Here is a 16,063-nt window from a genome sequence, read left to right on the forward strand (position 1 = left end):
CACTGTTACTTCTCAACAAGAAGGTTCTGGGTCCGATCCCCATAGGCCTGCAGCCTGTTTGCATGTTCTCTCTGTTCCTGCATTGGGTCTCTCTGGGTTCTCCACCCTCCTCCCACACTCCAAAGACATTCACAATAAGATGATTGATTTAGATTGTCCAAAGGTCTGAATGAGTGTTGTTTAGCCCTGTGATTGACTAGCGACCTGTCAAGGGTGTACCTCACCCTCCTTTTATGTCAGCTGGGATTGGCTCCACACATTCCCTCAATCCTGCACTGATAAGTGGTATTAACAATGGATGGATGAATAGATACCAATTCTTGCTTTATTTTTGCTCACTCACTCTTCTATGAATCCATAATTCTTGGGAAATGTAAGTCATTTCTGCTTCTCAGAATCGTGTTGCCCTAATGGCCTTTCATCCTACTTATCACATCAGTAGTTTCAAATGTCAGCCAATCTGCATTACTTCACCTCTGCTGCCACAGATCACTGTGACGGTCACCAGAGCATCAGAGGATGATGATATTGTCACATTGTCCACAATGCTGTTTTATCTGAATTTACAGAATGGAGTCCAACAGTGCACACACACACATGACTGATAAACCCAGTTTGGTCAATAAAGATACTACAGCAGCATCTGTAGACAACCCTTCACCTCAACAAGAGCCAGCGGAGACCTGTGAGTCACAAAACTACGTAAACAGAGAGAGAGAGCGTCAGCTGTCCCTCTGTCACTCTCAGCGTCAGCATGGTCCGGTAAAACATGTACATGTTACATGTAATTTGTTACTCCCCAACACTGACAATATGACATAATATATATTCCACACAAAATATTCTGTGACCATGATATTACCAAGTTGACATAAACACTGCAGATGAATATGGACAGTGGAACAAATCAAAATAACTTTTCATTCAAAGAGCATTGAATGTAAAAACATTTCTTTGATACATGAAGTTTGACCTCTAATGGTTAGAATCATGTAGAAAATGACAATGGATCTATCACTTAAGCAAGAAAAAAAAGCTGATTTGGACCAGAATATCATGGCACAGTGAAAAGTGAAAAAAGACATCACCTCAACCCTGAAGTTAAACAAATTGTTGTACATGATAAAATACCAGTTCACCCAACTTCAGACAGAACATGAACATTCATGTTCATGTTTAGCTCTGAATGTTAGTCATGATCAGAAATCCTCACATGATTATTTACTCTTTCATTTAACCCCCTCCATTTCCTTTGGCTTGAATAGTTTTCCCAGGAAAATTAATCAGTGCAGCAGGTGACTCACTTAGTTATTTGTCAGACCTCACATCGCCATGACACGGCTGTTTCTCTACAATTCGATGATCAGAGACAATGGATGAGTTCTTTAGCACCAGGAAAGACAGTGGTCTGGTTTAAAATACTGGCACTGAGGTTTGCTTTTTCGCAATTAAGATTGGACTTCTGAACTTCCTTTATAGATGAATAACTTCTACTAACTTTTTTAGTTCATCCTCCATATCGGCGATGGTAACTGCTGTCCCCATTTTCTCCATTATCACCATTGTGAGCCGAGATCCATCCTGCAGTGTAGTCAGGTTTTGAGAGTTCATAGTTTTTAGTGAGAGTTAGATAAATAAGTGAATCCCACAGCAGTTAGAAAAACAATGACTAGATGACTAAGAGTATGGCTAAGCAGTCATTCCAGGAAGTAGGAAAAACTTGGATAGGAGACTTTTTTTTTTTTTTTTACTTATAGTAAGGGGAACATATGAAAATCTGGGAACTAAATCCTTACCAAGAAATTTCTTCACAATTGTCTTTAGGAACGTGCGTAGTATCATGTCTTAAAATGTTGAAATTGAACTCCCGTGGGAAACCCCCTAAAAAACGACTCAAAGTTGGGGTACCCGTAACTGGATTTTTGAACATTCCGAAATGTTAAATTTGGCCTCAAGTAACTTGTGAGGGGTCAAACTAGGGGTTTTTCATGATTCTGAGTTGATCGCAAACATTAGTTTTACACCCAAAACACTCCTTGGTGGAGAAAAAAACAGCCACACCCACTTTTCTTGATCATTGGAACCCCCACTACCACCAATAGAATGTATTGCAGAGAAGCCATTCCATTGATTATCATTGCAGAGGTTGTGTTACATAATACTACTAAATACTCAATATAATATAACTTTTATTCTACCCTTTTTTCTATAGGACATTATACAGACCCTCCAGGATTTTATGATGTCACGATTGCAACTATTAATGCAAATTCAATCATGAATTCTTTGGCCTTGCCACTGCAAGTTTTCAGCAAATTTGCTGTCATAGACCGCTGTGGTCAGCTGTGGTCAGCTGGGGCCACAGTGTTTCTATTTTCCATTTCCATTTCTTTTGCATGTCTGTGTTTTTATTAGTTATTATAGATATATATTATAGTTATTGTTTTCATATAACATTACGTTTTATGCGGATCGGGAGCGAGAGAGAAGGAAAGAAATCAGATGCACACCAGATTTCACAGTAAAAACGAAAACATACACAGCACGCGCACACACACACACACACACACACACACTGGCTACATTAAAAGGTTGCTTTCTTCTTCTTTTTATTTATTGCCATGGTAAATCAGCCTAAGTATTGTTTAGTGGTAGTTGTAGTTGGTTAGCATTAAAAGTGAAGAATTTTGGAGTTAGCTAGTGCTAGACATGTTGAAGCCATTTACAACCTTCGATCATTGACAGACATACTACTTTTTACACCTGATATGTGATATCTACATCTTTTTTTAAGAACTTGAAATATGTCACGTCATTGTGTTGATTACATGCATAAGAAACTTAAAAATTGTGGTAACACTTTATTTGATGCCTATCTCTATAATGCATTATTATCATACTTATAATGAGTTATAATGCAGTTATAGCACTGTATAACTATAGTTATAAACACTCATAAATGATCATAATGCTTTATAACAATAATCATAACACACTATAAAGCATTTTATCATGACTTATAAGGTCAGGTATTATAATATGTTATAATTGTTAGTAACTCGCTGACAATGACCACATCGATAATGCATTATAAATATAGTTATAATGTATTACAATTGGCTTAGAAACATGTATAACTATCATAATAAACACTCATAAATGATCATAAGGCTTTATAACAATAAGCATAACACATCATAGAGCATTATAACTCTATTATAATACTTGACCTTAAGCCATTATAAAATGCTCTATAATGTGTTATGCTAAATGTTATAAAGCCTTATGATCATTTATGAGTATTTATAATGATGGTTATACACTTTTATAAGACAATTATAAGACATTATAACTATATTTATAATGTATTATCGACATGGGCATTGTCAGCGAGTTACTAACAATTATAATGTATTATAATACCTGACCTTATAAGTCATGATAAAATGCTTTATAGTGTGTTATGATTATTGTTATAAAGCATTATGATCATTTATGAGTGTTTATAACTATAGTTATACAGTGCTATAACTGCATTATAACTCATTATAAGTATGGTTATAATGCATTATAGAGATAGGTGTCAAAGTCTTACCAAAATGGTTATTAGTTGGCTAACAGTAATTAATATGGTTAGTTAGCCAACTCCAATGTGCGACTGAATCTAATGACCATCTGACCATTTTATTTTCCTAAATGCTAGCTGACTGCCCCATTAGCTATCAAACTAGGAAAACATGGCGTAGGCCTATTGTCTTCACGAGGATTTTTGCAGTTAGGTTTAGGCGGTGATCTACTATACTCAATAGAATACATTAGAGATACAGTAAGCTATTCCTGTGCATGACAGAGGTTTTCTTTAATGTCACAAAAAAACTTCTACTATTACTACTGAATACATAATATAGCCTAACTATATTCTATCTTTTTCCATTGTTGGACATTAATCTAGCACACATGTCAATCTCATGTCAAAAACCTGGGGGCCAGATCTGTCCTGTGATACACTTTTATATGGCCTTCAAGAAAAATATTATGTTAATAATGGCCCACCAATATAGCATTCACATTACTCACATTACAAATCCCATAATACACTACAACAGCTACCATACAGTCATGACCAAGCAATAGGCCCAAGCTGGAATGAACAAGTTTGTGACACACTGCAACATCTATCTTTTTCCATTCTTCAAAAACGACCTCTTAGAGCCTGGATGCTCGATGGAGATTGATGCTCAGTGTGTGTGCAGATTAACATTATCATGTTTGCAATCAATGTAGCACCACTGTGTATTTTTGTGCTTTTCCTATCTTCATTTCGAACAAACTTGTTTCAGTTGTTGCTGGTATGTGACTTCTGGTGCATGTCCACTGTCTTTTCTCTCTCGCTGCTTGCTACCGATCCGCATAATAAATGACATTTATAATAACTTTTTTAATAAATTTAGCGACACCACAAAATCCTGGATAAGTCTGTATAATGTCCTATAGAAAAAAGGGTAGAGTAAAAGTTATATTATATTGAGTATTTAGTAGTATTATGTAACACAACCTCTGCAATGATAATCAATGGAATGGCTTCTCTGCAATACATTCTATTGGTGGTAGTGGGGGTTCCGATGATCAAGAAAAGTGGGTGTGGCTGTTTTTTTCTCAACCAAGGAGTGTTTTGGGCGTAAAACTAATGTTTGCGATCAACTCAGAATCATGAAAAACCCCTAGTTTGACCCCTCACAAGTTACTTGAGGCCAAATGTAACATTTCGGAATGTTCAAAAATCCAGTTATGGGTACCCCAACTCTGAGTAGTTTTTTAGGGGGTTTCCCACGGGAGTTCAATTTCAACATTTTAAGACATGATACTACGCACGTTCCTAAAGACAATTGTGAAGAAATTTCTTGGTAAGGATTTAGTTCCCAGATTGGTCAAATATCTGCTAAAATGCCCTTACTATTATTGCCCAGCCGCTGACATTTTAATGATTTGTTAATATTCCACTATTTAGTATCTATTATATATTAATGCCATTAGCCATCTACTTCTGTGTCTCAGGACAGCCGGCAGTTGTATTTTAATAGAAATTATATTTAAATTGTACCTTGTGCATTTTTCCTCTGCTATTAAATGCCAATAAAATGAGTGTTTAATGGACATAAAGTGAACCTAAGTGTCAAGCTAACAGTATATTATGTAAGCTGTACAATTGCATTTGTAAAGATCTTTCTTCTGAAGTGTTGAAACACATATTTGTACCTAAAGAAAACATAGAAAATGATGGATGAGGTGTGAGCGTTGCAGCCATAACATGAACCTAAAAAAAGGATTTTTTTTGTTAAGTGAGTGCGTCAACATGTCAGCAAGTTGAATTCTTTACCTTTGTGGAGTTTCTTTTTTTACACTGTAGTGAAAGACAGGCACAATAGTTGTTGTCAGTATGTTGTAGTGTAAAGGTGCAGGTATGTCTGAGTGTATCTGTGGATGATCACATTTGATGCACGTGGTTGTGGCCTGAGATGACAGCACTGCACCTGATTAACCCTCTTTGATCCAACAAACCCCATTACTCCTTGCAAGTGGTTTGTGTCATGAGTTGGAATAGACTATTTTGTATTATTCAAGATGAAAGCACACATTACTAATTCAATCAGCTGACATCAGACTGTTATCTAGAGGAAACTAAATATTACTTCCCGCTGCAGTAGCATTACAACAGGTAGTGAACATGTTACCAGTGACATAACCATGGCGTGCTATGTCAGTGAAATACCATTTTAACTTGACGTACCAAGCCAAGGTGCTAAAAAACACCATTGTCCAACAAAGAGTGACAGCAGACACTTTTGTCACCTCTTGTGAAAATGTTTCACAACCCGGTCTATACAAATGTCTGACATGTCAGGTATTTATGCATCATGTTGAGTGCACAAAAGCCTCAGATTTAACTGGTTTTTCTGCTCCATTGGCGATGGCGATGGCCAGCCTCAGTGTTTATGCAACAACAGAACTGTTGAGCTGTGCTGCGATTGGGAAAGGGGCAGAAATGTTTAATTCTTGCTATCAAATTCCACAAAAATGGAAAAAACAAATAAACAAACAAAAACAGTCATGTATGTGTGTTGTATCTGTATCATCTGTTTTGGTCTTCTTCTTTCTTTCTTTCTTTCTTTCTTTCTTTCTTTCTTTCTTTCTTTCTTTCTTTTTTTTTTATAAAAATGAAGCATAAGGAATGAGGAAAGAATTCCTTTTATTGGATGTTGTAGTGTTCATAGTGGGAGGGACACACCTAAAAGCACGTGTCCGTAACTAAGTATATAAAGAGTGACAAACAAGAGCTGTTCAGTCACACAATGGCTTTGAAGAAATGGTTCTGTATCCTGACCCTGGCGAGTCTTCTACCTGCAGGTAGGTCACAACTCTAGATGGGTTCAGCATCTTTGATTCAGCAGATGCTGAAAAAATAACTTAATAAACAAGGGTAATGATTTACAATATGTTGTCACACCATGTTGTCCTTGCTAACTCTTTTCCGGCAGGAGCAGCCACAGCTTTGACTTCTTCATGTGAATTTAACATTATAAAATGTTCATGTAAAGTAAATTGCTTTGTACATGTTATACAATTAATTCATTTAAATTTAGTCCAAATTAACATATTTTATGGCAGCAAAAAATGTTGTCTTATTCTGTCACATCTCAAAATGATTTACAATTTTTCATTGAATATACAGTATATAGATCTGCATCCAAAATCTTTCACTCTATCACATGATTTTAATTGATTAGTTGTATTGGTTTACTATTTTTTCCTATGTATTCTGTAATGCTGAAATAACACATTTGCAAGGATATTTCAGGAGATTTTAAGGTGGCTCTTACATTTAGTCTATTGTATTCTAATGGATCTTACATGAAAAGTCTGGCCTTATGGTCATATGTCATAATAAATGCTAGATGTAATTGACTTTTTACATATTTTTAAATGCCAGGTTGCAAAAATATCATTGCAAATTGTCAGTGTAAATGTTACAAGATGATTTGTATTCTATAAAATGAACAATGCATTTTGAACAATGTTTTAAATGAACACTGGAAATTTTTTTTAATTATTATTAATTAAATTTGGCATAGTAGTTAGTATTTACTGATTTATTCACTGCAGCAACTGGGAAATAATATCAATGTCAGTCTTTTTGGCTGTTTGCCTGAAAAAAGCTAAACAGAGGAATAGGTCTAACCCTTTTATCTTGTCTCATTCCCAGAAGCACATGCTCAGCTTGATGGTGAGATCATTCTCTTCAATTTCTTCCTACATGTTGTCACAATTGTAATCTGTTTCATAATACGATTTTTAAAACATAACATTCAAATATTACACATGGACTTATGTCATGCTAATTTGTGTGATGATCTCCTCTCCAGTTTGTGGTACAGTTCCCCTGAACCCCAGGATTGTTGGAGGTGAGGATGCTCCACCAGGAAGTTGGCCCTGGCAGGTCAGTCTGCAGAGGTTTGGCAGCCATGTTTGTGGTGGTTCCCTCATCAACAAAGAGTGGGTGATGTCTGCTGCTCACTGCTTCTCCAGGTGGGTAACTACTAGACAATAGAGGACTTGGCTCTATCAAGCTGTGGTTTGTTGATAATTTTCCCCTTAAAACTGAAGCAAATCTGTCATTTTGACTTTAGTACAAGTCCGTCTGGATGGCAGGTTTCTCTGGGTCGTCAGAGCCTGCAGGGATCAAACCCAAACGAAGTGTCCAGGACTGTTGCCAGGATCATTTTACATCCAAGCTATGACAGCATCACCAGCGACAACGACATTGCTCTGCTCAGACTCTCTTCACCAGTCACGTTCACAGACTACATCAGACCTGTGTGTCTGGCAGCCAGTGACAGCATGTTCAACAACGGTACTGACAGCTGGGTCACTGGCTGGGGCGCAGTCCGGGAGGGAGGTGAGTCTGCTTGTTGCTGTCAAATACTCTGATCTGAGTGTCTGATCAAGTGAAGGTGGATGTATTCATTGTTTGTCTTCTTGTTGGTCTCTCAGTGTCTTTACCGTTCCCTGAAACTCTCCAAGAGGTGGAGGTGCCAGTTCTGGGAAACAGACAGTGTAACTGTCTGAATGGAGTCGGCACAGTCACAGACAACATGATCTGTGCTGGTGTTCTGGCAGGAGGCAAAGACTCGTGTCAGGTCAGCTGCTTCTCCTCATCTGTCCCCTCTTGGTAAGCGTGTTCAGGGCTTCCTGAAGATCTCACACATGTCCTCTCCATCTCCTCAGGGGGACTCAGGAGGTCCAATGGTGAACAAACAGGGCTCCGTCTGGGTCCAGTCTGGAATTGTTAGTTTTGGTTTTGGCTGTGCTCGTCCCAATCTGCCAGGAGTCTACTCCAGAGTGTCCCGTTACCAGTCCTGGATCAACTCCTTCATCAGCTCTGATCAACCAGGCTTTGTCAACTTCACTTCCAGTGGTGCAAATCCTGACACCAGCTACACCTGTCCTGGTCTCCCACCTCCTGTCATTACTACCACTACTACTACTGTACGACCAACTGCCACCACAGATTCACCATCCACTGTATCCAGTGCTGACTGTAAGTATCCTCATACCACAGGACAGAAAAAACAACACAGGTCTTTGTGTCTGTTATACACAATAAAAGAAGAATGACCAAACTGGTTCAAACCTCATTAACTCTCAATATTTTATATCCAATTAATATATTTCAATCAGTTCTGATTGATCAGTTTGTTCGCACATTGATGAAACTCCTTGTCTAATTTAATGAGTCACATCTTTAGTATCTCTGAGTGGCAGTGTGAAAAATGACCTGGAGTGGACAACTGTTTAATATGTTGGCTTTTTGCTTGATTTAATGAATCCTAGAAATGTTTTTTAACCATCATTGTTTATTTCTGTTTCATCTCATTGATGTTTTGGTTTTTTCAAAACATGAAATGAAATAGTCTCAACGAGATCTGGTGTCATTTTCATGCTGAGGTTGAGTCAGCTTCATGCATTCCTGAATGCCAAATTATCCTCCTACATCCTCTGGGAGTTGGCAAAGTCGGAAATATTTTAAATCTTGAACTGACGAATTTTTATTGAGTGTGAGACATTTACCTCCTAATTTGGACAGTTTTGCTTCTCTGGGATTCGTAAACTGTCACTGAACTATGTAAACTGACTTTAAGTGAGTATGGTTAACTTTAAATCATCTTTCTCTGTCCTGGTGTAGTTTGTGGTACAGTTCCCCTGAACCCCAGGATTGTTGGAGGTGAGGATGCTCCACCAGGAAGTTGGCCCTGGCAGGTCAGTCTGCAGAGGTTTGGCAGCCATGTTTGTGGTGGTTCCCTCATCAACAAAGAGTGGGTGATGTCTGCTGCTCACTGCTTCTCCAGGTGGGTCACTGGTAGATAGACAGAGGACGTATCTCTATCAATCTTTGGTTTGTTGGTTGATGATTTTTCCCTTAAAACTGAAGCAAATTTGTCATTTTGACTTTAGTACAAGTCCGTCTAGATGGCAGGTTTCTCTGGGTCGTCAGAGCCTGCAGGGATCAAACCCAAACGAAGTGTCCAGGACCGTTGCCAGGATCATTTTACATCCAAGCTATGACAGCATCACCAGCGACAACGACATTGCTCTGCTCAGACTCTCTTCACCAGTCACGTTCACAGACTACATCAGACCTGTGTGTCTGGCAGCCAGTGACAGCATGTTCAACAACGGTACTGACAGCTGGGTCACTGGCTGGGGCGCAGTCCGGGAGGGAGGTGAGTCTGCTTGTTGCTGTCAAATACTCTGATCTGAGTGTCTGATCAAGTGAAGGTGGATGTATTCATTGTTTGTCTTCTTGTTGGTCTCTCAGTGTCTTTACCGTTCCCTGAAACTCTCCAAGAGGTGGAGGTGCCAGTTCTGGGAAACAGACAGTGTAACTGTCTGAATGGAGTCGGCACAGTCACAGACAACATGATCTGTGCTGGTGTTCTGGCAGGAGGCAAAGACTCGTGTCAGGTCAGCTGCTTCTCCTCATCTGTCCCCTCTTGGTAAGCGTGTTCAGGGCTTCCTGAAGATCTCACACATGTCCTCTCCATCTCCTCAGGGGGACTCAGGAGGTCCAATGGTGAACAAACAGGGCTCCGTCTGGGTCCAGTCTGGAATTGTTAGTTTTGGTTTTGGCTGTGCTCGTCCCAATCTGCCAGGAGTCTACTCCAGAGTGTCCCGTTACCAGTCCTGGATCAACTCCTTCATCAGCTCTGATCAACCAGGCTTTGTCAACTTCACTTCCAGTGGTGTGGATCCTGACACCAGCTACACCTGTCCTGGTCTCCCACCTCCTGTCATTACTACCACTACTACTACTGTACAACCAACTGCCACCACAGATTCACCATCCACTGTATCCAGTGCTGACTGTAAGTATCCTCATACCACAGGACAGAAAAAACAACACAGGTCTTTGTGTCTGTTATACACAATAAAAGAAGAATGACCAAACTGGTTCAAACCTCATTAACTCTCAATATTTTATATCCAATTAATATATTTCAATCAGTTCTGATTGATCAGTTTGTTCGCACATTGATGAAACTCCTTGTCTAATTTAATGAGTCACATCTTTAGTATCTCTGAGTGGCAGTGTGAAAAATGACCTGGAGTGGACAACTGTTTAATATGTTGGCTTTTTGCTTGATTTAATGAATCCTAGAAATGTTTTTTAACCATCATTGTTTATTTCTGTTTCATCTCATTGATGTTTTGGTTTTTTCAAAACATGAAATGAAATAGTCTCAACGAGATCTGGTGTCATTTTCATGCTGAGGTTGAGTCAGCTTCATGCATTCCTGAATGCCAAATTATCCTCCTACATCCTCTGGGAGTTGGCAAAGTCGGAAATATTTTAAATCTTGAACTGACGAATTTTTATTGAGTGTGAGACATTTACCTCCTAATTTGGACAGTTTTGCTTCTCTGGGATTCGTAAACTGTCACTGAACTATGTAAACTGACTTTAAGTGAGTATGGTTAACTTTAAATCATCTTTCTCTGTCCTGGTGTAGTTTGTGGTACAGTTCCCCTGAACCCCAGGATTGTTGGAGGTGAGGATGCTCCACCAGGAAGTTGGCCCTGGCAGGTCAGTCTGCAGAGGTTTGGCAGCCATGTTTGTGGTGGTTCCCTCATCAACAAAGAGTGGGTGATGTCTGCTGCTCACTGCTTCTCCAGGTGGGTCACTGGTAGATAGACAGAGGACGTATCTCTATCAATCTTTGGTTTGTTGGTTGATGATTTTTCCCTTAAAACTGAAGCAAATTTGTCATTTTGACTTTAGTACAAGTCCGTCTAGATGGCAGGTTTCTCTGGGTCGTCAGAGCCTGCAGGGATCAAACCCAAACGAAGTGTCCAGGACTGTTGCCAGGATCATTTTACATCCAAGCTATGACAGCATCACCAGCGACAACGACATTGCTCTGCTCAGACTCTCTTCACCAGTCACGTTCACAGACTACATCAGACCTGTGTGTCTGGCAGCCAGTGACAGCATGTTCAACAACGGTACTGACAGCTGGGTCACTGGCTGGGGCGCAGTCCGGGAGGGAGGTGAGTCTGCTTGTTGCTGTCAAATACTCTGATCTGAGTGTCTGATCAAGTGAAGGTGGATGTATTCATTGTTTGTCTTCTTGTTGGTCTCTCAGTGTCTTTACCGTTCCCTGAAACTCTCCAAGAGGTGGAGGTGCCAGTTCTGGGAAACAGACAGTGTAACTGTCTGAATGGAGTCGGCACAGTCACAGACAACATGATCTGTGCTGGTGTTCTGGCAGGAGGCAAAGACTCGTGTCAGGTCAGCTGCTTCTCCTCATCTGTCCCCTCTTGGTAAGCGTGTTCAGGGCTTCCTGAAGATCTCACACATGTCCTCTCCATCTCCTCAGGGGGACTCAGGAGGTCCAATGGTGAACAAACAGGGCTCCGTCTGGGTCCAGTCTGGAATTGTTAGTTTTGGTTTTGGCTGTGCTCGTCCCAATCTGCCAGGAGTCTACTCCAGAGTGTCCCGTTACCAGTCCTGGATCAACTCCTTCATCAGCTCTGATCAACCAGGCTTTGTCAACTTCACTTCCAGTGGTGCAAATCCTGACACCAGCTACACCTGTCCTGGTCTCCCACCTCCTGTCATTACTACCACTACTACTACTGTACAACCAACTGCCACCACAGATTCACCATCCACTGTATCCAGTGCTGACTGTAAGTATCCTCATACCACAGGACAGAAAAAACAACACAGGTCTTTGTGTCTGTTATACACAATAAAAGAAGAATGACCAAACTGGTTCAAACCTCATTAACTCTCAATATTTTATATCCAATTAATATATTTCAATCAGTTCTGATTGATCAGTTTGTTCGCACATTGATGAAACTCCTTGTCTAATTTAATGAGTCACATCTTTAGTATCTCTGAGTGGCAGTGTGAAAAATGACCTGGAGTGGACAACTGTTTAATATGTTGGCTTTTTGCTTGATTTAATGAATCCTAGAAATGTTTTTTAACCATCATTGTTTATTTCTGTTTCATCTCATTGATGTTTTGGTTTTTTCAAAACATGAAATGAAATAGTCTCAACGAGATCTGGTGTCATTTTCATGCTGAGGTTGAGTCAGCTTCATGCATTCCTGAATGCCAAATTATCCTCCTACATCCTCTGGGAGTTGGCAAAGTCGGAAATATTTTAAATCTTGAACTGACGAATTTTTATTGAGTGTGAGACATTTACCTCCTAATTTGGACAGTTTTGCTTCTCTGGGATTCGTAAACTGTCACTGAACTATGTAAACTGACTTTAAGTGAGTATGGTTAACTTTAAATCATCTTTCTCTGTCCTGGTGTAGTTTGTGGTACAGTTCCCCTGAACCCCAGGATTGTTGGAGGTGAGGATGCTCCACCAGGAAGTTGGCCCTGGCAGGTCAGTCTGCAGAGGTTTGGCAGCCATGTTTGTGGTGGTTCCCTCATCAACAAAGAGTGGGTGATGTCTGCTGCTCACTGCTTCTCCAGGTGGGTCACTGGTAGATAGACAGAGGACGTATCTCTATCAATCTTTGGTTTGTTGGTTGATGATTTTTCCCTTAAAACTGAAGCAAATTTGTCATTTTGACTTTAGTACAAGTCCGTCTAGATGGCAGGTTTCTCTGGGTCGTCAGAGCCTGCAGGGATCAAACCCAAACGAAGTGTCCAGGACCGTTGCCAGGATCATTTTACATCCAAGCTATGACAGCATCACCAGCGACAACGACATTGCTCTGCTCAGACTCTCTTCACCAGTCACGTTCACAGACTACATCAGACCTGTGTGTCTGGCAGCCAGTGACAGCATGTTCAACAACGGTACTGACAGCTGGGTCACTGGCTGGGGCGCAGTCCGGGAGGGAGGTGAGTCTGCTTGTTGCTGTCAAATACTCTGATCTGAGTGTCTGATCAAGTGGAGGTGGATGTATTCATTGTTTGTCTTCTTGTTGGTCTCTCAGTGTCTTTACCGTCCCCTGAAACTCTCCAAGAGGTGGAGGTGCCAGTTCTGGGAAACAGACAGTGTAACTGTCTGAATGGAGTCGGTACAGTCACAGACAACATGATCTGTGCTGGTGTTCTGGCAGGAGGCAAAGACTCGTGTCAGGTCAGCTGCTTCTCCTCATCTGTCCCCTCTTGGTAAGCGTGTTCAGGGCTTCCTGAAGATCTCACACATGTCCTCTCCATCTCCTCAGGGGGACTCAGGAGGTCCAATGGTGAACAAACGGGGCTCAGTCTGGGTCCAGTCTGGAATTGTTAGTTTTGGTTTTGGCTGTGCTCGTCCCAATCTGCCAGGAGTCTACTCCAGAGTGTCCCGTTACCAGTCCTGGATCAACTCCTTCATCAGCTCTGATCAACCAGGCTTTGTCAACTTCACTTCCAGTGGTGTGGATCCTGACACCAGCTACACCTGTCCTGGTCTCCCACCTCCTGTCATTATTACCACTACTACTACTGTACGACCAACTGCCACCACAGATTCACCATCCACTGTATCCAGTGCTGACTGTAAGTATCCTCATACCCCAGGACAGAAAAAACAACACAGGTCTTTGTGTCTCTTATACACAATAAAAGAAGAATGATCAAACTGGTTCAAACCTCATTAACTCTCAATATTTCATATCAAATTAATTTATTTCAATCAGTTCTGATTGATCAGTTTGGTGGCACATTGAAGAAACCCCTTTTCTAATTTAACGACTCACATCTTTGGTAGCTCTGAGTGGCAGTGTGAAAAATGACCTGGAGTGGACAACTGTTTCATATGTTGGCTTTTTGTAGGATTAAAGAATACTCAAGAATTTAAATCATCATTGTTTTTCTTTCTATTTCATCTCATTTCATATCGTGAAAAAAATGACATGAGATAGTCTCAATGAGATTTGGTGTCATTTACATCCCAGGGTTGAGTCAGCTGTATTGCTGACTGCCAAGTAGTCTTTCTACATCCTACCACTGGGATGTGCCAAAGTCAGAAATATTCAAGATCTTGTTTTTAGTGAGAGTTTGAGATACGAACATAATTTCTTTTTTTGACAGTTTTGCTTCTCTGTGATTCATGTAGATTCATTGAAATATGCTAATTGACTTTGAATGAGTATGGTTAACCTTTTAAATAACTTTCTATGTCCTGGTGTAGTCTGTGGTACAGTTCCCCTGAACCCCAGGATTGTTGGAGGTGAGGATGCTCCACCAGGAAGTTGGCCCTGGCAGGTCAGTCTGCAGAGGTTTGGCAGCCATGTTTGTGGTGGTTCCCTCATCAACAAAGAGTGGGTGATGTCTGCTGCTCACTGCTTCTCCAGGTGGGTCACTGGTAGATAGACAGAGGACGTAACTCTATCAATCTTTGGTTTGTTGGTTAATGATTTTTCCCTTATAACTGAAGCAAATCTGTCATTTTGACTTTAGTTCAAGTCCGTCTGGATGGCAGGTTTCTCTGGGTCGTCAGAGCCTGCAGGGATCAAACCCAAACGAAGTGTCCAGGACCGTTGCCAGGATCATTTTACATCCAAGCTATGACAGCATCACCAGTGACAACGACATTGCTCTGCTCAGACTCTCTTCGCCAGTCACGTTCACAGACTACATCAGACCTGTGTGTCTGGCAGCCAGTGACAGCATGTTCAACAACGGTACTGACAGCTGGGTCACTGGCTGGGGCGCAGTCCAGGAGGGAGGTGAGTCTGCTTGTTGCTGTCAAATACTTTGATCTGAGTGTCTGATCAAGTGGAGGTGGATGTATTCATTGTTTGTCTTCTGGTTGGTCTCTCAGTGTCTTTACCGTTCCCTGAAACTCTCCAAGAGGTGGAGGTGCCAGTTCTGGGAAACAGACAGTGTAACTGTCTGAATGGAGTCGGTACAGTCACAGACAACATGATCTGTGCAGGTGTTCTGGCAGGAGGCAAAGACTCGTGTCAGGTCAGCTGCTTCTCCTCATCTGTCCTCCTTGGTAAGCGTGTTCAGGGCTTCCTGAAGATCTCACACATGTCCTCTCCATCTCCTCAGGGGGACTCAGGAGGTCCAATGGTGAACAAACAGGGCTCCGTCTGGGTCCAGTCTGGAATTGTTAGTTTTGGTTTTGGCTGTGCTCGTCCCAATCTGCCAGGAGTCTACTCCAGAGTGTCACGTTACCAGTCCTGGATCAACTCCTTCATCAGCTCTGATCAACCAGGCTTTGTCAACTTCACTTCCAGTGGTGTGGATCCTGACACCAGCTACACCTGTCCTGGTCTCCCACCTCCTGTCATTATTACCACTACTACTACTATACAACCAACTGCCACCACAGATTCACCATCCACTGTATCCAGTGCTGACTGTAAGTATCCTCATACCACAGGACAGAAAAAACAACACAGGTCTTTGTCTCTCTTATACACAATGAAAGAAGAATGACCAAACTGGTTCAAACCTCATTAACTCTCATTATTTTATATCCAATTAATATATTTCAATCAGTTCTGATTGATCAGTTTGTTCGCACATTGATGAAACTCC

At 40.9% G+C, this 16,063-nt stretch overlaps 1 protein-coding gene across 1 annotated transcript in view; it reads left to right on the forward strand.

Moving 5' to 3' along the window:
* Window positions 1-7,405: 7,405 nt before the first annotated feature.
* The window catches only part of LOC311002530 (uncharacterized protein), a gene marked incomplete at both ends in the record, with an annotated part of 32,489 nt that continues 23,831 nt past the window's right edge, over window positions 7,406-16,063 (forward strand). The window contains 20 exons of the mRNA XM_083993921.1: window positions 7,406-7,584; window positions 7,686-7,954; window positions 8,050-8,195; window positions 8,284-8,596; window positions 9,242-9,404; window positions 9,511-9,779; window positions 9,875-10,020; window positions 10,109-10,421; window positions 11,067-11,229; window positions 11,336-11,604; window positions 11,700-11,845; window positions 11,934-12,246; window positions 12,892-13,054; window positions 13,161-13,429; window positions 13,525-13,670; window positions 13,759-14,071; window positions 14,706-14,868; window positions 14,975-15,243; window positions 15,339-15,484; window positions 15,572-15,884. Coding sequence (XP_083850047.1) covers window positions 7,406-7,584; window positions 7,686-7,954; window positions 8,050-8,195; window positions 8,284-8,596; window positions 9,242-9,404; window positions 9,511-9,779; window positions 9,875-10,020; window positions 10,109-10,421; window positions 11,067-11,229; window positions 11,336-11,604; window positions 11,700-11,845; window positions 11,934-12,246; window positions 12,892-13,054; window positions 13,161-13,429; window positions 13,525-13,670; window positions 13,759-14,071; window positions 14,706-14,868; window positions 14,975-15,243; window positions 15,339-15,484; window positions 15,572-15,884 — 4,471 coding nt within the window. The remainder of the gene's footprint in view (window positions 7,585-7,685; window positions 7,955-8,049; window positions 8,196-8,283; window positions 8,597-9,241; window positions 9,405-9,510; window positions 9,780-9,874; window positions 10,021-10,108; window positions 10,422-11,066; window positions 11,230-11,335; window positions 11,605-11,699; window positions 11,846-11,933; window positions 12,247-12,891; window positions 13,055-13,160; window positions 13,430-13,524; window positions 13,671-13,758; window positions 14,072-14,705; window positions 14,869-14,974; window positions 15,244-15,338; window positions 15,485-15,571; window positions 15,885-16,063) is intronic.

This window comes from Trachurus trachurus, assembly GCF_905171665.1.
Source record: "Trachurus trachurus genome assembly, chromosome: 19".
NCBI classification, from domain to species: domain Eukaryota; kingdom Metazoa; phylum Chordata; class Actinopteri; order Carangiformes; family Carangidae; genus Trachurus; species Trachurus trachurus.